General features: G+C 42.9%; 1 protein-coding gene across 1 annotated transcript in view; it reads right to left on the reverse strand.

The window, feature by feature from the left end:
• KIF21B (kinesin family member 21B) overlaps window positions 1–27,225 on the reverse strand; it is a 1,425,990-nt gene that overhangs the window by 952,011 nt on the left and 446,754 nt on the right. Inside the window, exons 19-20 of the mRNA XM_040424150.1 lie at window positions 26,321–26,428; window positions 22,187–22,255 (exon numbers count right to left, since the gene is read on the reverse strand). Coding sequence (XP_040280084.1) covers window positions 22,187–22,255; window positions 26,321–26,428 — 177 coding nt within the window. The remainder of the gene's footprint in view (window positions 1–22,186; window positions 22,256–26,320; window positions 26,429–27,225) is intronic.

Here is a 27,225-nt window from a genome sequence, read left to right on the forward strand (position 1 = left end):
GTCACGCATTACCTGGACGACTTTCTTCTTGTCGAGCCCCCGACACGGCAGCCGCAGGACCTGCAGCGCTTGCAGACGGTATTTTCAGACCTCAATGTGCCAATAGGTTCTCATAAAGTAGAAGGTCCCGACACCACCATTACCTTTTTGGGGATACGTTTAGACACGGTGCGCTTGCAAGCGAGTCTCCCACCTGATAAATTAGACAGGATTAGGCAGGTCGTGCATAAGTGGGCTCAAGTGAGAGTGGCTTCCAGAGCGGCCCTGCAATCCCTGTTAGGCATGCTCAATTTTGCCATGCGCATTATTCCCCAAGGTAGGTCCTTCATATCTAGGCTTTTGGCGCTGCTCCCACAGGCCCGCGCACAGAACGAGATGGTACGGTTACATCATGGCTGACCGGATGATGTGGGACAGGTTTCTGACACACTGGAATGGCGTGTCACTCTTCATTCCGGTGGTCTCGAACCAGTCTCCAGTAGTCCACACTGATGCCTCATCGTCAGTCGGCTTTGCCGCACTGCACGGCAACCATTGGTTCGCTGGTCCTTGGCCGCCGGAGGTCGCATCCATCCCAGGTTTCTCTTCGTGTTCCGCCTTGTTTGAGGTATATCCCTTAGTGGGGGCAGCAGTGGCCTGGGGCGAGCTGTGGAGAAACTGTACGGTACTGTTTCTCACGGACAATACGGCAGTTGTGGACATCGTCATGAAGGGCAGGTCTAGTTCCAAACATGTCATGTCATTCGTGGAGAGGTTCGTCTGGCTATCTTTGATGCATAATTTTCGTTTCGTATGTAGGCACATCAGTGGAGAGCGCAACATCACTGCAGATGCCCTATCCCGCCTTAATTTTCCACTTTTCTTTCAGGTTTGTCCAGGGGCAGATCACTTGCCAACGCCAATTCCGCACCAGGCCCAGCTGCGCTTGGATTAGTCTCTCATCTCACCGTAGCTAAGAGACTGATGGCTAAATCCTTGTCCCGCAATACTCTGAGGGCTTACAAGACAGCTTGGTGCCTGTTTCAGAAATATGAAAACACCTACCCGGCCACAGGCCTGGGGCCTATCACTCACCTATTGGGCTTTGTTGGGTTTTGCCACTCTCAATTAAACCTATCCTATAGTACAGTTAAACTATACCTGGCAGGCATTCAGCACCATCGGTACATCCTATATCCGGACCTACCATCACTCTTCTCTGCCCACCCTATCAAAGCGGCGTTGAAGGGTTTGCGCAAGGTGTCTGTTGCGAAACGACATGTGCGTCAGCCCTTTACCGGCCGCTTGTTCAGGTTAGTGATAGACAAACTACAGGGCAAACCATTCGGCCCACAGGTAAGCGCGCTGGTAGTAACAGCCTTGTATCTGGCCTTCTATGGGTTCCTCAGGCCAGGCGAGCTCATGGGCACCAACACGCCGGCCGGGTGCTTGCAGAAAGGTCAGCTCGTCTGGCGCGAGTCCATCTATGTCCTCACCTTGGCCTCATCCAAGACGTCACGGCCGGGGGAATCGGTGGAGGTCAGATACTTCCCCACGGCCAATAGATGGTGTCCGGTGCGAGCCTTGGATGCTTGGCTACGTAGCATTGAATCCAAGCCGACATCCTCTCCCCTACTCGAACTAGGCAATGCCCGGCTAACCACCGCGGCCTTTCTTAGGTACATTCGGGTGCTGTTGGCAGGGTCAGGGGTCGATCCTCTCTCGATCACAGGACATTCCTTACGCATTGGCGCTGCAGCCGCGGCGTCCATGCATAAGGTGCCGGCACATATCATTAAACGGTTGGGTCGCTGGAGTTCCGCATGTTATATGCGTTATATCCCGGATCCGCAAAACGAAATGTCACTGGCTTTTCAAGTTTTGGTTTTGTAATTTCTGTTATTAAAAGCTTTTCAAAACTCCTACGCATGGTTCTTTTGGCCCCTTTAGGCTACCCTTCAATAAGCAGTTCCGGCATAACTCTGCTGCTTCTAGGTAGGAGGGGGAGTATAGGCTTAGGTAGTGTATACTCTCGTCATGAGCCGATCAGAGCACAAGTGGTAGGCAATTGAGAGTGCCGGATTTGTGTGAGGGGAGGCGGGGCTTTCACTATTTAAACCTGGCCCTCCTGCCCTCACTTGTCGGTTCGAACGCTTTCGACCCACCCAGGAGCCCTCCCTTCTTTCAGGTCTCATCATTGGGGTAGCTCCCTTTAGGCTACCCTTCAATAAGCAGTTCTGGCATAACTCTGCTGCTTCTATGTAGGAGGGGGAGTATAGGCTTAGGTAGGGTATCCTCTCGTCATGAGCCGATCCGAACACAAGTGTCACTCAGGGAGTTATTTCTGTTAGCTAGCCATGCAGTCTATGTATAGGCAGCCATTTTGGACATGTGCTTTCTCTGTTAATGTATTACTGTACATGCTATTCTATATGTTTTACTTATACAAGCCATTTGTATTCTTGTAGTTTTACCAATTCACAATCCTGTTGACCAATAAACAAGTTAGACTACAGAAATCGGTCTTCTTATTTGGAAGACAAGAATGGTTTATGCTGAATGTCAGACTGCACACCGTGTGAACGTGTATGAAGACAGAACAAACGCCATACCTAGAATATGCCGCATTTTGTCAAAAATACCCAAACACATCCCCCTAAAAAAACTAAAAAGCTTCACTATAGACTTTAAAGTAACACCTAGACACATAAGAAAAACATGAAAAAAGGTTGCAAGGAAATAGTGAACAAGACACTAATGGTGGGATTTATCAAGACTGGTGCTTTCTGTGCTGGTCTTAATATCATATTTACCGCGACTATGTCCCCTTATCACTCATAGGATGATGCGATGTCAGTGAGAACATCGGACCCACGAGGTGAAGAGGTGGCGTGGCGAAGTTTTACCCGCCCGCCACCTCCATCCCATTTGGGGGCCGATCTGATTCGCTCCACCCCTAATTGGGAGGGCTTTGTTGTTTATAGTTCAGCTGTGCAGGCGGCCGTGTACGGCCACACAAGTGCCGGAGGCCCCAACACAAACAGTGTGGCGGGTTCAGCATCAGAATCATAAGATTTTAGCTCCTGATGATCTTGGCAACAAAGAGAAACGCGTCAAGTGTCAATTCTTAGAGGGAGCAATGATTAGCAGTTTACCTCTGCTGCAATCACACCAATTAATTTAATCATTTTGCAATTTCACCACCCTTGTAAGATGTTTTTATATAACAAATAATAAAGATTTTTTGTTTTCTTTTAGCGTTTCCCCTTGGCAGTAATTCTTTTTAATCAGGAATGCCTAATACCCTATCTTTTTGGCTGTGAAAGTGGTCTTGATATCCCCAGCGCTGCTGGAGGATGTACCACATTGATGACGAGGTACAGGCCTCCTCAAAAATTAGGCACATCCTCTAGCAGTCCATGTGACTAAACAGAAATCTACAATATCTCTGGGCTGCCATTGATAACTGGCTTAATTTTTACCAGAAAACCGGTATAAATGAAGATTATCTTGTCTCAAATGTAGGTCACGGCCCTTTCCCACCCTTGCCATTCACCCTTCTGGAAAAGTGGTGAGGGTGGCGTGAAAAGAGGTACTGTGCTGTTCCAGCCTTTATTCTCGTATTCTACAATTGTGTTTGCATTATATTATCATTTACTATGTTGTGTAACGCTGCCACCCTGTGGTTATTCTTATAATACCATTTATAGTGTGTTATGTAAATTTCCATTGCATTGCTCTCCTCCCTCTTTTGTGACATCACATCCTCTGTAAGGTCCTTCGTACTTCCTCTTTGTCGCAGACCTTCAACCTGGTGAGAGCTATTCTTTTTGACCTCTAATATCCTCCCAGCATACCCTCATTTCCCTGCATTTTTTTTCAAGGCAAATCAATAAATGATCAAAGCTTCACCATTGTATTCTCCTCACTGGATCATCACATGCAACTGGTGCCTATATCTGGAGATATTAGTGAGTTCAGCTATCTACCATTGCTTGTACAGGGGCTATCACTCACAACCAATCAGGGGATAATCTCTAACGTACATCTGTGGCAGAATAGTCAAAAAGAAGCTTAATCTACAGTCTTGCATGTCTACACACAGTCTGCCAGCTAGCTTAGAGCTGTCCGCCATCTTACACGCACGTGGCTTCATAAGCACAGTGCACAAGCTGGAATACCCTCTTAAAGAGACAGTACCGCTTAAATAGGAACAACATGTCCACAAGAGGCTTAGTGGATCTCTCAGTAACTGAACATACAGAAAGTCACCCTGCTCCCAAAAACTCAGATATGCAGGAAGCAGAGTCCATGTTAACTGAAGAACAAGCAGTACGATCTAAACGTGTTATCAAGCCAACACAAAAGATTAGAGAGAACTTTGAGAAGAACCAAAGACGAGTTCAGTGACAACTTAAACGATTTATGGCAGAGAACTGAACACTATATAGCAGCTCTTTTACGATATAACAACGACCCAACAAAGTTAACCACAACGTTGAATCGCTTAACTAACTCCTATGTCCACTATCAACGACTCTCTGCTAAGTACATCACTTTCCTGAGCGACTCTGATTTTGATGAAGCCTCAGAGGAGCTGAGTGAGAGAAAGAATCTCCTTGAAGAGAAGGATGCCCTAGTACAAGATGCTAAGAGCAAGGCAGAACTCTGCATCGCACATTTACAGGAGGCGAGATCCCATCGATCAACTTCAAGTAAACATACCCTTTCATCTTCCAAAACCTCTCGTTCCGGAAGGTCAGCCTTGCATGACAAGCTTATAGAAGTCCGGACAGAAGCGGAGGAAGCTAGCGTAAGAAGTTCCTTTGCTAAGAAGGAGGCGGAGATTACGAAGAAGAAAGCAGAAATGGAGGCTAAGATAGCAGAAATGGAGGCTGAGACAGAAGCCCAGCTAAAGATCCTCCAGACAGAAAGGGAAGAAGCAGCGACCTTAGCTAAACTAAAGGTCCTCGAGCAAGCATTAGGCCAAGGTACCGGCCCAGACTGTTTCGTTCCAGGAGAAGAGGAAGACCCAGCCGACCGCACTGCCAGGTATGTGCTAAGGCAACCATCACCTACTCCTCCTGCTAAATCGCATGCACCGACGCCACTTCTAGCTCACCAACTGGGCGAACCCACAGAGTACCAGAAATCATCACAGCCCAGTAATAAGGTAATATCTAACACCAAGCGGGCTGATCATCCAGAGACTAAACCGCAGCTTAATCCTTATGCCACATCATTCAATCCTGATCAATCTCAACCTTATCTGCCAGAGCCCCTACATGCTCTAGAGACACCACAATGCAATACCGCAATATGGAATGGGAGATCAGACATGTCAGACTTTGCCAGATACATGATGCGCAGGGAGCTGATTAACATTAGTCTCTCAAGGTTTGATGACTGTGCCGAAAACTACAGGGCCTGGAAATCGACCTTTAAAGCAGTAATCGGTGACATAAACCTCACTGCCATGGAGGAACTTGACTTGCTCATCAAATGGTTAGGCCCAGAATCTGCAGAACGCATAAAGACATTAAGAGTGGTTCATGCAGGCCACTCAGAGGAAGGTCTCGCTGCAGCATGGGAGAGACTTGAACAGACCTATGGCAGTCCAGAAGCTATAGAAAGTGCCTTATTCAGGAGACTTCAAGCCTTCCCAAGGATAACTGGCAAAGACAATCGCAAACTCCAGGATCTGAGCGACCTACTAAAAGAACTTGAATTGGCAAAAATGGACCCACGTCTGCCAGGACTGAGTTACCTTGATACCGCACATGGCGTCAATCCAATAGTGTCGAAACTACCACATGGCATGCAAGATAAATGGGCAGACCAAGGCTCCAGATACAAGAGAGAACACAATGTGTCTTTTCCCTCTTTCTCTTATTTTACCAGATTCATCAGTGACCAAGCTCGAAAGAAGAATGACCCCAGCTTTGACTTCACTGAATCCACTCTACCTGCTTCATCCTCATGTTCAAGGAAGGAATACCCTGTCCTCAAATAAAAGGACCCTAACCGCATGTGCCCCATCCATAAAAGACCTCATCCTTTTAAGAAGTGTCGTGGGCTCAGGGCAAAGACCTTGCAAGAACGCAGAGAGATACTCAAAGAGCTTGGAGTGTGTTACAAGTGTTGTGCCTTATCTAATCATATGGCGAAAGACTGTAAGGTTATTATCAAGTGTGCAGAATGCAGCAGTGACAAGCACGTTACAGCAATGCATCCTACCTTGCCTTCAGACAACGCACCATCTCAAGCTGCAACCAATGCCGTCGCACTTCATGGCGGGGAGCCACCGGCTCAAGAATTAGCTACAACTACTATTTCCTCTTCCTGTATGGCGATATGTGGCAAGGAGGCTGATTCTAAGTGCTGTGCGAAGGTGTGTTTGGTCAACGTCTACCCAGAAGGGCAATCTGAAAGAGCCATCAGAATGTACGCAATTATTGATGAACAAAGCAATAGGTCTCTGGCAAAACCTAAATTCTTTGAGATTTTCGGCATAGCAGGAGAAGCAACACCATATACACTCAACACTTGTTCTGGTCGTGTAGAGACTTATGGCAGAAGAGCCACTGGATACCTTATCTCCTCCATTAAAGGGAACGTTCATATACCCTTGCCAACGTTAATTGAATGCGACCAAATACCAGATGAAAGAGATGAAATTCCTACTCCAGAAGCTGCATATCATCATTCCCACTTGAAACATCTAGCTAGTGAGATCCTCCCTATGGACATGAATGCTGACATCCTACTTCTGCTTGGGAGAGACATTCTGAGGGTCCACAAGGTGCGTCAACAATGCAACGGTCCTGATAATGCCCCATATGCACAGAGACTCGATTTAGGCTGGGTAATCGTGGGCGATGTATGTATAAATAAGAGCCACAAACCATCTCAAGTGAACTCCTTCAAAACCTTTGTGCTCAACAATGGTCGCACATCTCATTTTAAGCCATGTGTTCATCATTATGAGGTGAAGGAAAGGCTTTCTAACCTCTTAAAGACACCAGACATCATTCCTACCAGTTATGACAACTTGGGAAAAACAGTGTTTTGTACAACACCAGACGACGACAAACTGGCCTTGTCCATGGATGACAAAGAGTTTATTAAAATAATGGACGATGAATTCTTCAAAGATGCATCTAACCACTGGGTTGCACCTTTACCTTTCCGTGCTGTAAGAGCCAGACTCCCTGACAACAGGGAACAAGCACTCTCCAGATTCATCTCCTTGCAACGTACGTTAAAAAACAAACCAGAAATGAAAAGTCATTTTGTGGCCTTCATAAAAAAAATATTTCGCAATGATCATGCAGAGCTGGCTCCACCCTTACAAGAGCATGAAGAATGCTGGTACCTTCCATCCTTTGGGGTATATCACCCACGGAAGCCAAACCAAATAAGAGTGGTATTCGATTCAAGTGCCAAACATAACGGCGTATCTCTGAACGACGTCCTTCTCACCGGTCCGAACCTGACCAATAATCTGGTGGGAGTGCTCATGAGATTCAGAAAGGAGCCAGTTGCCATTACTGCTGACATTGAACAAATGTTCCATTGCTTTATCGTGCGGCAAGATCATAGAAACTACCTCAGGTTTCTTTGGCATAGAGACAATGACACCAGCAAAGAAATGGTTGAATGCCGCATGAAGGTGCACGTGTTTGGTAACAGTCCTTCACCTACTGTTGCTACATATGGCCTACGTAGGGCTGCCTTAGATGGTGAGTCAGAATTTGGGGAACATGCCAGAAACTTTGTCGTGAGAGACTTCTATGTGGACGACGCACTCAAATCCTTCCCTACAGCGGAGGAGGCCATAGATCTGCTCAAAAGGACACAAGGTATGCTTTCAAAGTCTCGTCTAAGGTTACATAAGATAGCCTCTAACTGTGCTGCCGTAATGAAAGCCTTCCAGCCCAGCGATCATGCCACAGAATTCAGAGATTTGAATCTAGGGATAGACAATCCACCAGTACAGAGAAGTCTGGGCAAATGACTCCCTTGGATTTCAAGTTAACTGTGCAGATAAACCATTTACTAAACGGGGAGTTCTCTCAGTGGCGAACAGCCTATATGATCCCCTGGGATTTGTGGCACCTTTGACTGTACAAGGCAAATTCCTGTTAAGACAGTTCTCAGAGTTTGTATCTGACTGGGATGCTCCACTGCCCTCTGACAAACAACAAAAGTGGGAGTTGTGGAAGGAATGCTTGCATGCATTAGACAGTATTCACATACCAAGGTGTTACACTCCAACATCCCTTACAGCCACCCGGAGGAAAGAAATCCACATCTTCTCAGATGCGTCTACTGAAGCCATCGCAGCTGTTGCTTATTTAAAGGTAATAGACTATTCCAATCAAGCACATGTTGGATTTCTGTTTGGAAAGGCAAAATTAGCTCCAAAACCTGAGCACACCATTCCTAGACTCGAACTTTGTGGGACTGTGCTAGCCGTAGAGATTGCAGACTTTATACAACGTGAGCTGGATATTCGGGTGGATGACATTCAATTTTACACAGACAGTAAGGTTGTCCTGGGTTACATCTACAACCAGTCAAAACGCTTCTACGTTTATGTTAGTAACCGCATTGAAAGGGTTAGAAGATCCTCTAAACCTAAACAGTGGCACTATGTTCCATCTCATCTCAATCCCGCAGATTGCGCCACCAGACCGGCATCTGGTAGAGTCTCTGCAACTTCTTCTTGGTTGACAGGTCCAGAGTTTCTGCTGAACCAGAATGAAGAAACTCCTATCCAAGACGTCTTCAGTCTCCAGGACCCTCATGAAGATCCAGAGATTCAGCTTGAAGTTAGTACCTTCGTCACCAAGTCTGAAAGGAGCGCTGGCTTGGGCTGTCATCGCTTTGAACGCTTCGATAGATGGTCAAGACTCATTCACATCATTGCAAGGTTAGTCCACATTGTTCATTGTTTTCATGCTGAGAAGCATAACACTGACTGCCGCAGTTGGCACCTGTGCCATAAACCTCTAACGGCAGAAGACATTATTTTAAGTGAATTGCTTGTGATACGTAACGTACAGCAGAGTGCTTTTAAAATGGAACTGAAATGTATACATGACAAGCAAGATATACCAAAAGGCAGCCCCATTGTCAACTTGAAACCAGTAATTGATGATCGTGGCATGCTGAGAGTTGGTGGTCGCCTAAACAAGGCTAAGCTAGAGATTGCAGAAATGAATCCCCTCATTATTCCTGCCAAACACCACGTTACTACACTGTTGATACAGCATTATCACGAAAGAGTCCAGCATCAAGGCCGACATTTCACTGAGGGCGCTTTAAGAGCAGCAGGTCTTTGGATAGTGGGAGCAAAAAGACAGGTTGCTCATATTATTCACCATAGCATTAACTGTCGCAACAAATGTCTGATTTGCCAGTTGATAGGACAAGCACCAAACCACCGTTCACTTATGTTGGTCTGGACGTCTTTGGGCCATGGACAGTCACTGCACGTAAGACCAGAGGTGGTCATGCAGAAAGCAAACGATGGGCAGTGTTGTTTACATGCTTAAGTGTACGTGCTATACACATTGAAGCAATAGAATCCATGGACACTTCTAGCTTCATCAATGCTTTAAGACGATTCCTCGCCATCAGAGGACCAGTAAAGCAAATAAGATCTGACTGTGGAACCAACTTCATAGGAGCCTGTCGAGAGTTGCAAATTGACTCTAAACCAGTTCAAGACTACTTAGCCAATAATGGTTGCACATATGGGCGGTTCATGGGAAAGAATGATAGGCATCACCCGCAAAATATTGGACTGTATGCTGATGGACTCAAACTTCTCAAGGCTCACCCATGAGACTTTGACTACCTTCCTGGCTGAGGTATCCGCTATTGTCAACTCAAGACCTCTTGTACCTGTATCTATGGATCCAGAATCCCCTGCCATTCTTACTCCAGCAACTCTTCTCACTCAGAAGTTTGGATCTGTTCCTAATCCACCTGAAGAGTCTTCTTCTAGTAACATATATCTGAAACAGTGGAAGCACGTTCAACATCTGGCCAACTGTTTCTGGAGCAGGTGGAAAAAAGAGTACTTAACGCTTCTGCAAGCACGTAGAAAGTGGCAACAGGTCAAGCCAAACTTACAGATAGGAGATCTTGTACTCATGAAAGACCAGAACGTGGAAAGAAACTCTTGGCCCATGGGACTCATCTCAAAAGTCTTCATCAGTGAAGATGGCAAAGTTCGCAAGGTGGAAGTGACCATCGCAAAACAAGGCCATCCCAAATCCTTTATCAGGCCTGCATCTGAGATTGTTCTCCTCTTACCCGTAGAGGAATGATTCTTTACTTGAGGAACTTTATTCCTGGCAACCAGAAGACTCAAGGCGTTGGACTGTTCCAGTTCACCATTTCCAGTATGTTCTTTTTGTTTGTTTTTTGTCTTTCAGGTTCCAACATTTCTTGGCATATATAGTGAAATCCAAGGATTTCAGATGGGGAGTGTGCTGTTCCAGCCTTTATTCTCGTATTCTACAATTGTGTTTGCATTATATTATCATTTACTATGTTGTGTAACGCTGCCACCCTGTGGTTATTCTTATAATACCATTTATAGTGTGTTATGTAAATTTCCATTGCATTGCTCTCCTCCCTCTTTTGTGACATCACATCCTCTGTAAGGTCCTTCGTACTTCCTCTTTGTCGCAGACCTTCAACCTGGTGAGAGCTATTCTTTTTGACCTCTAATATCCTCCCAGCATACCCTCATTTCCCTGCATTTGTTTTCAAGGCAAATCAATAAATGATCAAAGCTTCACCATTGTATTCTCCTCACTGGATCATCACATGCAACTGGTGCCTATATCTGGAGATATTAGTGAGTTCAGCTATCTACCATTGCTTGTACAGGGGCTATCACTCACAACCAATCAGGGGATAATCTCTAACGTACATCTGTGGCAGAATAGGTACATGTGACTTTTTTTCAAAAATTCCCAAACAAACAGCTTGCGACATTTTAAAGGCACTTTTCTGGCGCAAGGGAAATAAAAAAAATCCTTAAGGCCCCTTTCAGACGAACGAGTATATTGATTTATGATGCTATGTAATCCTTAAAGTCCTGGAATATATTGGATAACACTAACATAATGCTGTCAGTGTTAAAAAGTTTGAAGCGTGGAACTTGTTTGTGTAAAAGGGGCCTAAGAATGCAAAAAAAAAAAAAACTGTGAGAAACCAGCCGTATTACAGCTGAAACCCTGCAATGGTCATGTTTAAAAATATCTCTAACTCACAATGTTCAACCCCTCAGATACTATGGTGAATAACAACCATGGCATCTCAGTGGTAACACAGTGGGAGGGTGTCCATCCATCCTGATTGTCCCCACCACTCCTGTGCAGCCCAGTGTAATGGGTACTGTATAGTCATCACTGTATTGTACAAGTGATCTCATGTTTAAGTGCCCTAGTGCGACTTGAAAAAAATGTATCAGCAGGTCCATATATGTCTAAACTATTAAAATATGACATTATTTATCCCACACAGTGAATGTCTTAAAAATCACAGGAACGGTGTCTTCTTAACCCATTAGAATACCAAGGAAATCCATAAAATTGGAATTCCCTACAAGATGGAGAAAAATTCCCAGGTGTCTTCCTTTTCTGTCCAAGTCTGTTTAGCCGTTACACATTTATATGCAGTTCAGGAAAAGATGGGTGAAATGCAGTATGAGTTGACACGCAGCTCTCGTTAAGGCCGAGTTCACACGAACATGTGTGACCCGTGCCCGTGCTGCAGCCCGCAAATTGCGGGCCGCAATGCACGTTCGCCGGCCGTAGGTCAGCCGCATCGGATCGCGGACCCATTCACTTTAATGGGTCCGCGATCCGTCCATTCCGCAAAAAGATAGGACATGTTCTATCTTTTTGCGGAACGGAAGTACGGGACGCAACCCCACGGAAGCACTCCGTAGTGCTTCCGAGGGTCCCGTTCCGTGCGGCCGTTCCGCAATTCCGGATTTGCGGACCCATTGAAGTGAATGGGTCCGCATCCGTGATGCGGAATGCACACGGAACTGTGGCCGTGAATTGCGGCCCGCTATTTGCGGGCCACAATACGGCCACGGATCACACACGTTCGTGTGAACTAGGCCTAACTTGCAAAAATGCTATGTAGGGACACAGGATTCAATGTGAGTGACTATATGAACACTAATATCATCCATATACTGTATGTTGCCACCTGGCTTTCCCTGAGACAAGTATAACTAAATGCTGTTTAAACCTTCTCTATATATAGTACATTGGAAAACCATAATACAAATACAACTGACATTAGAAGACTTGGCAATTAACTTATCCAGAGTTCGGAATTACAAATTTGCCTACTTATGTTGGAATATAGAAGTAGAGAAATGTGTCACCATACAAATAGGCAAAGTTGACCTTTATTTGATTGGGAAAGCTGAGATGTGGGAGTCTAGTGTCCACCCACTTGGGGGCATACACATGACCAGTCTGGCATCCATGTCCAGTCTGCATTTTCAAGAGAAATAGGAGGTCCCCAGAGCTAAATTTCAAGTGTCATAGTAAAGGGTCAGAATGCTTAAATACCTAAGAAATTTTAGTTTTTCCTTCTTACCACCTCACCCCCCTAGCTTAAACACCCTTAATGACCAGGCCACTTTTTACACTTCTGCACTACACTACTTTCACCGTTTATTGCTCGTTCATGCAACTTACCACCCAAATGAATTTTACCTCCTTTTCTTCTCACTAATAGAGCTTTCATTTGGAGGTATTTCATTGCTGCTGATATTTTAACTTTTTTTGTTATTAATCGAAATTAACTAAATCTTAGCAAAAAAATGGACATTTTTCACTTTCAGTTGTAAATTTTTTTTAAAAAAACGACATCCATATATAAATTTTAATCAAAATGTATTGTTCTACATGTCTTTGATAAAAAAAAATTTTTGGGGTAAAAGAAAAATGGTTTGGGTAAAAGTTTTAGCGTTTACAAACTATGGTACAAAAATGTAAAATTCCGCTTTTTGAAGCAGCTCTGACTTTCTGAGCACCTGTCATGTTTCCTGAGGTTCTACAATGGCCAGACAGTACAAACACCCCACAAATGACCCTATTTCGGAAAGTAGACACCCTAAGGTATTCGCTGATGGGCATAGTGAGTTCATAGAACTTTTTATTTTTTATCACAAGTTAGCGGAAAATTATGATTTTTTTTTTCTCCTTACAAAGTCTCATATTCCACTAACTTGTGACAAAAAATAAAAAATTCTAGGAACTCGCCATGCCCCTCACGGAATACCTTGGGGTGTCTTCTTTCCAAAATGGGGTCACTTGTGGGGTAGTTATACTGCCCTGGCAATTTAGGGGCCCTAATGTGTGGGGAAGAATTTTGAAATCAAAATGTGTAAAAAAATGACCTGTGAAATCCTAAAGGTGCTCTTTGGAATCTGGGCCCCTTTGCCCACCTAGGCTGCAAAAAAGTGTCACACATCTGGTATCGCCGTACTCAGGAGAAGTTGGGCAATGTGTTTTGGGGTGTCATTTTACATATACCCATGCTGGGTGAGAGAAATATCTTGGCAAAAGACAACTTTTCCCATTTATTTATGCAAAGTTGGCATTTGACCAAGATATTTATCTCACCCAGCATGGGTATATGTAAAATGACACCCCGAAACACATTGCCCAACTTCTCCTGAGTACGGCGATACCAGATGTGTGACACTTTTTTGCAGCCTAGGTGGGCAAAGGGGCCCACATTCCAAAGAGCACCTTTAGGATTTCACAGGTCATTTTTTACAAATTTTGATATCAAAATACTTACCACACATTAGGGCCCCTAGAATGCCAGGGCAGTATAACTACCCCACAAGTGACCCCATTTTGGAAAGAAGAAACCCCAAGGTATTTCGTGATGGGCATAGTGAGTTCATGGAAGTTTTTATTTTTTGTCACAAGTTAGTGGAATATGAGACTTTGTAAGTAAAAAAAAAAAATCATAATTTTCCGCTAACTTGTGACAAAAAATAAAAAATTCTAGGAACTCGCCATGCCCCTCACGGAATACCTTGGGGTGTCTTCTTTCCAAATGGGGTCACTTGTGGGGTAGTTATACTGCCCTGGCATTTTAGGGGCCCTAATACGTGAGAAGTAGTTTGAAATCAAAATCTGTAAAAAATGCCCTGTGAAATCCGAAAGGTGCTCTTTGGAATGTGGGCCCCTTTGCCCACCTAGGCTGCAAAAAAAGTGTCACACATCTGGTATCGCCGTACTCAGGAGAAGTTGGGCAATGTGTTTTGGGGTGTCTTTTTACATATACCCATGCTGGGTGAGAGAAATATCTCGGCAAACGACAACTTTTCCCATTTTCTTATACAAAGTTGGCATTTGACCAAGATATTTATCTCACCCAGCCCAAATTCCTTTTAAGAGGGCATTTTTAGACATTTGGATCCCAGACTTCTTCTCACGCTTTAGGGCACCTAAAATGCCAGGGCAGTATAAATACCCCACATGTGACCCCATTTTGGAAAGAAGACACCCCAAGGTATTCAATGAGGGGCATGGCGAGTTCATAGAATTTTTTTTTTTGGCACAAGTTAGCGGAAATAGATTTTTTTTTTTTTCTCACAAAGTCTCCCTTTCCGCTAACTTGTGACAAAAATCTCAATCTTTCATGGACTCAATATGCCCCTCACGGAATACCTTGGGGTGTCTTCTTTCCTAAATGGGGTCACATGTGGGGTATTTATACTGCCCTGGCATTTTAGGGGCTCTAAAGCGTGAGAAGTCTGGAATATAAATGTCTAAAAAATTTTACGTATTTGGATTCCGTGAGGGGTATGGTGAGTTCATGTGAGATTTTATTTTTTGACACAAGTTAGTGGAATATGAGACTTTGTAAGAAAAAAAACAAACAAAAAAAAAAAAAAAACAATTTCCGCTAACTTGGGCCAAAAAAATGTCTGAATGGAGCCTTACAGGGGGGTGATCAATGACAGGGGGGTGATCAGGGAGTGTATATGGGGTTATCACCCCCCTGTCATTGATCACCCCCCTGTAAGGCTCCATTCAGACGTCCGTATGTGTTTTGCGGATCCGCGGTGTCCGTGTTTTGCGGATCCACAAAACACATACGGACGTCTGAATGGAGCCTTACAGGGGGGTGATCAATGACAGGGGGGGTGATCAAAGACAGGGGGGTGATCAGGGAGTCTATATGGGGTGATCACCCCCCTGTCATTAATCACCCCCCTGTAAGGCTCCATTCAGACGTCCGTATGTGTTTTGCGGATCCGATCCATGTATCCGTGGATCTGTAAAAAACATACGGACGTCTGAATGGAGCCTTACAGGGGGTGATCAATGACAGGGGGGTGATTAATGACAGGGGGGTGATCAGGGAGTCTATATGGGGTGATCACCCCCCTGTCATTGATCACCCCCCTGTAAGGCTCCATTCAGACGTCCGTATGTGTTTTGCGGATCTGATCCATGTATCCGTGGATCTGTAAAAAACATACGGACGTCTGAATGGAGCCTTACAGGGGGGTTATCAATGACAGGGGGGTGATTAATGACAGGGGGGTGATCAGGGAGTCTATATGGGGTGATCACCCCCTGTCATTGATCATCCCCCTGTAAGGCTCCATTCAGATGTCCGTATGTGTTTTGCGGATCCGATCCATGTATCCGTGGATCTATAAAAAACATACGGACGTCTGAATGGAGCCTTACAGGGGGGTGATCAATGACAGGGGGGTGATCAGGGAGTCTATATGGGGTGATCACCCCCCTGTAAGGCTCCATTCAGATGTCTGTATGTGTTTTGCGGATCCGATCCATGTATCCGTGGATCCGTAAAAAACATACGGACGTCTGAATGGAGCCTTACAGAGGAATGATCAATGACAGGGGGGGTGATTAATGACAGGGGGGTGATCAGGGAGTCTATATGGGGTGATCACCCCCCTGTCATTGATCACCCCCCTGTAAGGCTCCATTCAGACGTCCGTATGTGTTTTGCGGATCCGATCCATGTATCCGTGGATCCGTAAAAAACATACGGACGTCTGAATGAAGCCTTACAAGGGGGTGATCAATGACAGGGGGGTGATCAATGACAGGGGGGTGATCAGGGAGTCTATATGGGGTGATCAGGGGTGATCAGGGGTTAATAAGTGAGAGGGGGGGGTGTAGTGTAGTGGTGTTTGGTGCTACTTATTACTGAGCTGCCTGTGTCCTCTGATGGTCGATCCAAGCAAAAGGGACCACCAGAGCACCAGGTAGGAGGTATATTAGACGCTGTTATCAAAACAGCGTCTAATATACCTGTTAGGGGTTAAAAAAAATCGCATCTACAGCCTGCCGGCGAACGATCGCCGCTGGCAGGCTGGAGATCCACTCGCTTACCTTCCGATCCTGTGAACGCGCGCGCCTGTGTGCGTGCGTTCACAGGAAATCTCGCGTCTCGCAAGATGACGCATATATGTGTGACTCTGCCTGCAGCTGCCCGCCTCCGGAACGCGATCCTGCGTTAGGTGGTCCGGAGGCGGTTAATATGTAAAAATTTCTAAAATTTTGTTTACAATCATTGTAGGTATTGAGTGCAGATTGATGTGGAAAAATGTGTTATTTTTTTTCAGCCGCAACATAACAGAACGTGAAAAATGTAAAAGGGGGAGTACTCTCCTGCATAACGGGAAATGGGACGATTTGTTATGCAGCCCATAGACTTCTATTATGATGGAATGAATAACGGAATACCTCTAAAAGCATTCAGTTATACATTACGCCATTGAATTGCGTTGTGGTCCGCGGTAACGGAATCCATAGCGCAATTCTGCTTTTACCACCAAAAGAAGCGTAAACAAATTTCATAACATGAAATTCGCTCATCCCTAATTACCATCACAGGAGTATGGTCAGGTCAGAAATAAGTTTCTGTACACTGACGTGACTTTACCCATACCCATAAACATTCTCCTACTACACTACTCACAAAAAGTTTGCGATATTTGGTTTGTGGGTGAAAGTTCAGGATGAACCTAAAATGCACTCTAACCTTTACAGGTGAACTTATTGTGACCTTCTCTAAACTTTTTAATGCATACAGTACAGACCAAAAGTTTGGACACACCTTCTCATTCAAAGAGTTTTCTTTATTTTCATGACTATGAAAATTGTAGATTCACACTGAAGGCATCAAAACTATGAATTAACACATGTGGAATTATATACATAACAAACAAGTGTGAAACAACTGAAAATATGTCATATTCTAAGTTCTTCAAAGTAGCCACCTTTTGCTTTGATTACTGCTTTGCACACTCTTGGCATTCTCTTGATGAGCTTCAAGAGGTATTCCCCTGAAATGGTTTTCACTTCAAAGGTGTGCCCTGTCAAGTTTAATAAGTGGGATTTCTTGCCTTATAAATTGGGTTGGGACCATCAGTGGCGTTGAGGAGAAGTCAGGTGGATACACAGCTGATAGTCCTACTGAATAGACTGTTAGAATTTGTATTATGGCAAGAAAAAAGCAGCTAAGTAAAGAAAAATGAGTGGCCATCATTACTTTAAGAAATTAAGGTCAGTCAGTCAGCCGAAAAATTGGGAAAACGTTGAAAGTAAGGGCTATTTGACCATGAAGGAGAGTGATGGGGTGCTGCGCCAGATGACCTGGCCTCCACAGTCACCGAACCTGAACCCAATCGAGATGGTTTGGGGTGAGCTGGACTGCAGAGTGAAGGCAAAAGGGCCAACAAGTGCTAAGTATCTCTGGGAACTCCTTCAAGACTGTTGGAAGACCATTTCAGGGGACTACCTCTTGAAGCTCATCAAGAGAATGCCAAGAGTGTTCAAAGCAGTAATCAAAGCAAAAGGTGGCTACTTTGAAGAACCTAGAATATGACATATTTTCTGTTGTTCCACACTTGTTTGTTATGTATATAATTCCACATGTGTTAATTCAGAGTTTTGATACCTTCATAGTCATGAAAATAAAGAAAACTCTTTGAATGAGAAGGTGTGTCCAAACTTTTGGTCTGTACTGTATATCCAACTTTACAGTACTTTTTGCACAACTTGCAGTTCTCTAACAAGGAGCTTAAAGGCAAAATTCACAACAGGTGTTTGATCCATGAATAACCCAATAAATTTCCTGGTTCAATTAGAATTGGTATTTAAACAGTCCTCCTAATAAATGCTGTTCACATGTGACATCATCAGACCACGATGATACTTAAACAATCGATCAACAGTATCTTGCCATGGCGAGGCTTCAGGCAGGATGTTCTCAGATGGAAGTGGCCACTGAGTTAAGAGTGTCACAGAGTGTCATCAGCAGGTTGCAACAGAGATACAGAGAGACTAGAAGAGTCACAAAAAGATTTAGAAGTGGACGTCCTTTGGCAACATCGCACACAGATGACCGCTTAATTGTGAACAATGCCCTGCGGTACCGGATGATGAATGCCACACAACTCCAGGCACAATTAAGGGAGGCACCCAAGTGTCACCTCAGACCATTCAAAACCATTTGCGTGCTAGACGACCTGCAAGGGTACCTAACCACATCACATGGGCCAAGGAGCATCTACACTGGACGAGGGGACCTGTGGGACGCAGTGCTGTTCACTGATGAAAGTTGATTCACACTGAGCAGACATGATGTCCGGTCAACGATGTTGGAGACGTCAAGAAGAGACCTATGCTACGCTATCAGCCACTACTGTCACCAGATGAGACTTTGGTGTTGGTGGTGTTACAGTGTGGGCAGGTGTGTCAAGTCAATAACTAAATGCCCTACACTTTGTGAATGGTACAGTGACAAGCCCATACTACTTGAATAACATCATTAATCCAGTAATTGTGCCTCTGCATGAACAATACAGGCCTAATTTTATCTACATGGACGACATGCACCAGCTCATTGAGGTCGCAGCATTAGGGAATGCTGCTGGAGACTGGGGTACCTCAAATGGAGTGGCCTGGACTTTCTCCAGACCTGAATCCCATTGAAAATCTCGTAACTCTGTACCCCAGAACCTTAAAGGACCTGAGGACCGCCCTTCACGAAGAGTGGATGCCACTGTTCAATTCGACTGTAATTGATGTTCAAGGCCACATAACATTTTTGTGGGGAATACCCACCACTGTTGTTGGCTTTTGTTTCAATAAATTGTTTGAGATTAAGGAATCACCATTGCATGATTCTACTTAACCACTTCACATCCGCCCACAGGATATAAACAATGTTTATCTCTCAATGGACATTCTGGAACATCCATTCAGAGATAGCAGCTGCACGCTAATCGTGCAGCTGGCCGAGCAGGGGGGCCGCTGTCAAAATGAGACCCTAACTAAGACAATCGCGTCAAAAAATAAAAAAGCTATGGCTCTCAGACAATGGAGAAAACATCATTTTTTTTGTTTCAAAAATGCTATTATTGTGTAAAACTTAAATACAATAGAAAAGTATACATATTAGGTATTGCCCACGTCCGTGTTTCACACTGCCTGAAGAACGTATTTGAAAGAAAATAATAAAGTATTTATTAATGTCTCATTAAAACGGGAAATTACTGTCCATCACTTTCGTGAATTTCAGGCTCCAGACTGGAGTAATGCAGTCCAGGAAGGTAATAGACCCGCTACATAACATACAGTCGGACTAAATCTTAATCCTGCTGCCACGTTTGTGCTAATATCTGCTGGAGAAGGAATCAGGACTACGGTTCTTATATTTGAACAGGCTCAGGTGCGTTAGTTTGCAGTCCTACCTAGCATCCGTGACCAAATCCCTCAGGTGATCGCTGTAAAAATATATAAATAAAAACTGTGCTAAAACAACCAATTTTTGGTCACCCTTACCCTATAAAGTGAAATAACGAATGATCAAAAAATCATATGTACCCAAAAATGGTACCAATAAAAACGTCAACTCTTCCTGCAAAAAATCTAGCCCCTGCACCAGACAATCGGCAGAAAAAATAAAAAAAATATGGTGTTCAGGAAATGGAAGACACAAAAACATATTTTTTTTTCAAAAATGCTTTAATATGTAAAACTGAAACAAACAAACAAAGTAAAAATATTTGATATCATTGCATCCGTAACTACTTGGTATATAAAAATAGCAGATGATCTACCCTGTCAGATGAATGTTGTAAAAAATAAAAACAGTGCCAAAACAGCCATTTTTGGCTTACCTTGCCTCACAAAATATGTAAAATAGAGCAATTAAAAATGATATGTACCCCAAAATAGTACCAATAAAACTGGCACCTTTTCCCCTAGTTTCCAAAATGGGGTCACTTTTTGGAAGTTTCTACTGTAAGGGTGCATCAGGGGGCTGCATAAGTGGGACATGGCATCTAAAAACCAGTTCAGGTAAATCTGCCTTCCAAAAACCATACGGCGCTCCTTTTCTTCTGCACCCTGCCGTATGCCCATACATCAGTTTACGACCACATGTGGGGTGTTTTGGTAAACCGCAGAATCAGGGTAATAAATATTGAGTTTTCTTTGGCTGTTTACCCTTGACGTGTTAAAGGAAAAAATTGATTAAAATGGAAAATCTGCCAAAAAAGTGAAATTTAGAAATGTCAACTCCAATTTTCCTTTATTTTTTTGTGGAACACCTTAAAGAGGACCTTTCACTAGTTTAAAAACTAAAAACTAACTATATCAGTGGGCAGAGTGGCGCCCAGGGGTCCCCCTCCCCTCCATTCGCCCGGTATAGGCTCCGGTTTCTGCAGCTCCCTCTGTTGTACTAGAGTCCCAGGCTATGAGTTGTGCGCTACGATTGGCCAGCGCTGCAGCAAGGGACAACCCTAATACAAAAACTCTGCCGAGTACAACAAACAGAGGGAAGCTGCAGACCCGGAGCCTATTACCGGGCGAACGGAGCGGGCCCAGACTTACTAGTAAGTGCAGGGGGACCCCTGGGCGCCGCTCTGCCCACTGATATAGTTAGTTTTTAGTTTTTAAACTAGTGAAAGGTCCTCTTTAAGTGTTAACAAAGTTTGTAAAATCAGTTTTGAGTAACTTGAGGGGTGAAGTTTCTACAATGGGGTCATTTATGGGGGGGTTCCACTATGTAAGCCCCACAAAGTGACTTCAGACCTGAACTGGTCCTTTAAAAAGTGTTTTTTTGGAAATTTTCTTAAAAATTTTAAGAATTGCTTCTACAATTCTAAGCCTTCTAACATCCTAAAAAAATAAAATGACATTTCCAAAATGATGCCAACATTAAGTAGACATATGGGGAATGTTAAGTAATACATATTTTATGAAGTATCACTTTCTGTGAAAGCAAAGAAATTGAAATGTTTAATTTTTCTAAATTTTTGGATTATTTTATAAAAAAGGTAAAATATATCGACTCAAATTTACCACTGTCATGAAGTAAAATTTGTCACGAGAAAACAATCTCAGAATAGCTTGGATAAGGTAAAGTGTTCCAAAGTTATTACCACATACCATGACACATGTCAGATTTGCAAAATTAGGCTCTGTCAGGAAGGGGGAAATGGCCCGGATGTGAAGTGGTTAAATGCCCTACTTTCATGATATAATATCACTAGTAGTGTATTTGTTCTCAACATCTATTGTCACACAGTTTATGTGACACATGCTGCCACTTGACAGCATCTTCATTTGATTTGCGGATTTTAAATCTGCAGCATATCAATTTAAGATGCAAATTTGTACCCTTTCCAGTGCACATAGTGAAATTCGTATACCTGTGTTGGCCCCTACCTTCTGCCAATAGAACTGAATGAGGGAGGAATGACTGCAGTAGTGATCATTCCTCCAGCATTCTATTTGCATCGGCCTGCGTAATCAGGCCACTGCAAATGAGCACCGATGGATGTGTTTGTCTCATCCATCGGCACTTGCAATGCCCATACATTGGGCAGTGTAATAGCACCTTCACACTTTAGAGGGAGAGACAGACTGTCTACTTGAATTAGTGCCAATGTCAGTGAACAATGATCTGCTTGGGTAAGATATTATCCAATCATCTACTTTATCTCACAGTGACTAGAAAGCCAGGTGAGTGATTTAGCTATTCCCAACATTGCCCAATATTGAATTGCATGGAGTGTAAAGCCTATAGAAGTAAATTAATTAATTATTTATGCACATCATATACTTATAGGATTATTACTGACCTCCTGAGTCTTGCGCCTTAGTACTAATTCTTGTTGTCGCTTCTGGGATTCTAGTGCTCTAATCTGGAGCTGCACATTTGAAACAAAATGAATTAACTTGCTTCAATATTGTTTAAAATTAGGAATGCAAATTAAGATAACGTTTAGGGTACAACTACATAGAGCGTTTGTCATGTGCCCAAGTATCAGTGTAGCAGTGCAGCCATAGGAATGTATGGGATTGCAGTGTGACTGAACATTGATGGATTTTTTTTCGATTCACATGTCGCAGTAAACGTGCGAGTCACACTGCAATCCCATACATTCTTAGGGCTGTGCTGCTACACTGATACTTGGGTGCTCACACCATCAAACCATACCCTTATACCTGAACAGAAAGGATTTATCTTCCTCTCAGTTTGTGTATGTGACAGGAATGTTTCCGGTGCATTCGTCAAATATTTCCACAGCGCCTCATTGATCTAATAAATAATACATGAGCTGTCTTAACTTTTTTATACTGAATGTAATAAATTAGTCCTCCATGTTATAATATGGAGGGAAAAAATGTATTGCTTCATTCATGTGTTTGTATAATGGGAACCTATAAACGACATGCGGCAATGTTGGAGGTTTCCATTGGACGTATACATTAGGAAATACTTTCTGCATATACCTATTATGGAAGCCTTGAAACATAATTACTGACTAGTTTTTTATGTTTTTTTACAGCTGTACAAACAATGTAATTACACAGGATAATTATATTATGCTCATAGTGGGAAAGTCAATGAGGGGAGATTTGCCTAGAATATTATCATAGTATAGGGTCTTCAATTCTATACATATAGATATGTCAGACAATCAGGAAATGAACCAAATGTTCCCAATAATTTCCTGATCATCAGCAATCATCTCTGCTGCATGGGGACAAGTGATCGCTTCAGTGATTGCTCGTCCCCACAGAAAATCATGTTCCTGGGCAGCAGATCGTTGTTTAGACTTCACGAGCTGTTGCACATAAACAATGATTCTTGGTGCTGGCCAAAAAAACAAGATCACCCGAGGACGTGCATTTGGGTGATAATTGGGAACTTTTACAACAGGCCTATATAGGGAATGAGAGTTTCTACAAATGATTATCCCTGGTAATTGGCCTGATAATCTGTAAATCGACCTTTAGGCTCCAAGAAATTATTGGTTCATAGTAGAGAAAGACAGTTTTTCCAAAGCTGGCTTTCTGGAAAAGCCTGAAATGAGCTGGCGTTGGATTGAGGGAGAGTAGGGCAGATCCCCAATCCCTAGTTCATCTCAATTATAAGAGGCTGCTAGTTACTTAGCTGCAACCAGCTGAATGCAGCAGCATGTATATACGGTAATAGCAGATGCATTCCTAGAGTGTGTGGATTGTGTGTCTGGACAGACCTCTACTTTGTATCAAGGGATCAGTGAGTAATATACTGGGCATATTGCTGTGACTACAATATCAAATAATGTGAGGTGCTCTAGGCATAGACCCATTAATCACAAAGGCAAAACACACACATGATCGATGGTATAATCAATAATTATCCTACATAATTAATGCAATATTATTTGTACATGTGCAGGATAAAAGATAAAGATAGAAATAAATGAATAAAAACACAATATATAATAGTCCAGTCCAGATAAAGTATAATATAATATAACCTGTATAATAAACACCAGCAGTGGGCCAAGTTTAGATCAGTTATAAACGGTGGATCCACCTAAACTACTTCTGACAAGGAAAAAAAATGTGTATTCTCAAATCCAATATATTGTGCACAATGATATTATTGCTAGTAGTAGTAATAGAGGATTCAAGAAGAGTTCCAATGGATTAGTTGGTACTTAGGATTTGTCAATATAATGTACTGCTGTCTGCTACAAACAGATACTGTTGTGTAATTAAATAGGATCGTAGCTACCTGCAGGACACTGGAAATCCCAATCTCCTGTAAGGCAAATAGATGTACCATCACTCACCACGGATAGCAGCGTACGTCAATACTTGCTAAGTTGCAAGTCTTCCTCTGCATGTACACGTCCCATAGATGCCAGGCTGGCTGCGCCCTGTTGTACTACACCTCCTCCACAGGTTCAGGGCTCGCGTGTCTGTGGTAATAGATGAAAGCTATACTGGCCGAAGTGAGTCGATGGTTCCATTAGGAAGCAGGAGCTTGCTGCGTGTTGTGGGTGTGTTCCAGATATCACACCCGCTGTGTTTGTATTTCGTCTTAGGATATTAAGTGGCGGAAATGTACCAAATTGTCCACAGTGCAAAATAAATAAGTAGGATTCCTGTCAGGAGGTCGGCTAAATGTGTTTCGGGGCTCCTAGCCCCCTCTTCAGTTGGCATGAATCTCCATTTTACTCTATTGATAGGTCAAAGCTCTGATCAAAATCTAGGCCGGACATGCAATCAAAACCATAGTAAAACTGGACTGGATCAGACGCACTACCAGACAACCCACAAACAAAAAATTACTAAAATGTACAAATGTGTATAAATGTATCTGCCCACCCCGCGCTACCGTGACCACTTGACACTCCTCAACCGTAAGGGAATCGCTGCTAGGTCCCCAAACACAGTCTGCTGCTTGGACTGGTAAAGTATGAACACAGGTATATAAAAGAAGTCTGGTTTTTGAAACAACCAGAGTGGGAGCCTGCGCTGATTACGGTGTAGTCAAGGGTTTAGAGACACAATACTGATATAAAATTGTGTGGATTGGTACCTTATAGAGAAGCGATGTATGTGTAGAAGATCCTCCTTGTTATTGCAGGGAAGCTGGTGTCCGGATGGCTTCTGGTTCACCTTCTAGCGAGAGTGATGCTCCGGCCGACAGTAAATCACTCGTGCGAGGGAACCACCAGTTTGAAGTCCGGGAATTTCGTTGTGTGATGTCACCGCACTCTGTATGGATGCCGTCAGGGGACAAAAAACTATCCGACGCGTTTCCAAAGGTTGAACCAGAAGCCATCCGGACACCAGCCTTCCCTGCAATAACAAGGAGGATCTTCTACGCATACATCCGCTTCTCTATAAGGTACCAATCCACACAATTTTATATCAGTATTGTGTCTCTAAACCCTTGACTACACCGTAATCAGCGCAGGCTCCCACTCTGGTTGTTTCAAAAACCAGACTTCTTTTATATAAAATGTACAAATAAATATACCTATACACATAACATACACAGTAGATTTAACCCTTAAAGTAACCAATGGGGATCAAAATATCATATTGCATTAATTATGTAGGTTCATTATTGATTATTCCATTGATTATTTGTGTTTTGAATTAATAAATTTTTATTATTAATAAATAATAATTGATTACTATTATTGTGGTCGGTCTATGCCTGGAGAACCTCACATTATTTGCTATTGTATTTGTTGTAGTCCGTGGCACCAGACCTTGGCACATTCAGACTCAGCGCTATTCTGTCCATATCATCTTAGTGAGCTGTCTAAAGTATTTATTTCAATATTGCTGTGACTGCAGTGAAATGCAGAGTGACCCTGGTATACAGCTGCAATAAGAATGTAAGTGAACCTTATGCAATCAACTCGATTTATGTATTGATTAACTAATAAAATGTTGTCTCATTGTGATCGCAACCTAACTAAACTAATAACACACAAGGTGTTGTACAGTTAAAGGGGTTAATTTAAATGTAATTTCTTTTATTGAGCACACTGAGTAAAAATCATGCAGTGAGAAAGTATATACTTTCTCCAAGAGCTAATTGGAAAAAGGCGTTTCATTTAAAGTAGTTGTCAGAGAAAATTTAAAAAAATCGGACAACCCTTACAATGTGTAAAAAAAAAAAAAAAAACACATATACTCACCCCTTACTACAGCGCCGTTCTCTGTTCTCAGTACCCCCATTGCTGTTGGTTTTCAAACAGGAGCAGTGATAGTGACTGGATAAGCCATATGACCACTGCAGCCGATCACTTTCCTCAGCTGAGACCGCTGTTTGTAGATAGGGGATAACTTGTAACCATTACCCTTTAAAGGTGGTTTATTTTCTGTTTCTAACTGTTCTGAGCCCATTGTGCCTACCACTCTGAAAACTAATCTCCCAAAATAGGTTGCTCAACTTAGCCATCTGAATATTTCACCTCTTGCCGGTGCTGTTCCTTCTTCAGTTGGGTAATCTCTCTATTTCTCTTGAACTCCACAAGTTTTCTTCGCTGTTGTTCTTCACGCATCTGTTTCACAAGTACAGCCTAGAAATTAAGATGATTAAAATTTAGGATATATACTTGTAAAAACAAGCGGTTACATTAGCAGCTCATAAATTATAATCTGGTAATAAAGACATGATGTGGAGAGAAATGAGAGATAATAAAAGGATATTGTATATGCAGTGGTATAAGATATATAATCTTATCCTGAAAGCAATGCACGGACAATCAATACGTCAGTGGCCATTCATGTGGACATTTGACATGTAATACTACATTTCTCCTGCACTGGAAATGTCCGGTCAGAATGACTTCCCCTGTTAATAATATATAACAAACAGTGGTCACCCTTGCCAGACCCACCACAAAGGTGTCTACAGCATAGTTGCTGAGCACATTTTCTGCTAGTAAATACTGTAGAAGAATCAATGAATAAAAACCAAAACAGATAAAATGGACAATGCAGCTAATTAGTAATGAACATACAGTACAGTTTTGGCGAGGCTGGCTGCCAAGCATGCCTTCAGCTTATATTTTATATTTTCCTAGTGTTTTGTTATGTTTGTTGCATTAACAAATTGGCTGTTACCAGTGCTGCTGACCTGATTTTTACCTTTCTCTCGACAAATGTTTAAAAAAATCACAGACAGCCAACATTTTCATGAACTAATCGGAAAATCATAAATTCATAATGAATGATAAAGCTCAAAATACTTATAAGACGTCAGTACCATTATTAACTATGAGCTGTAAAATGATGATGCAATCACAGTGACCTGCTTAATCACCCCAGACATCTAGTTTTTTCACAGACACTAGAAAAAAAACCTATTTTTATG

Source organism: Bufo bufo, chromosome 3 (genome assembly GCF_905171765.1).
Source record: "Bufo bufo chromosome 3, aBufBuf1.1, whole genome shotgun sequence".
Lineage (NCBI taxonomy): Eukaryota > Metazoa > Chordata > Amphibia > Anura > Bufonidae > Bufo > Bufo bufo.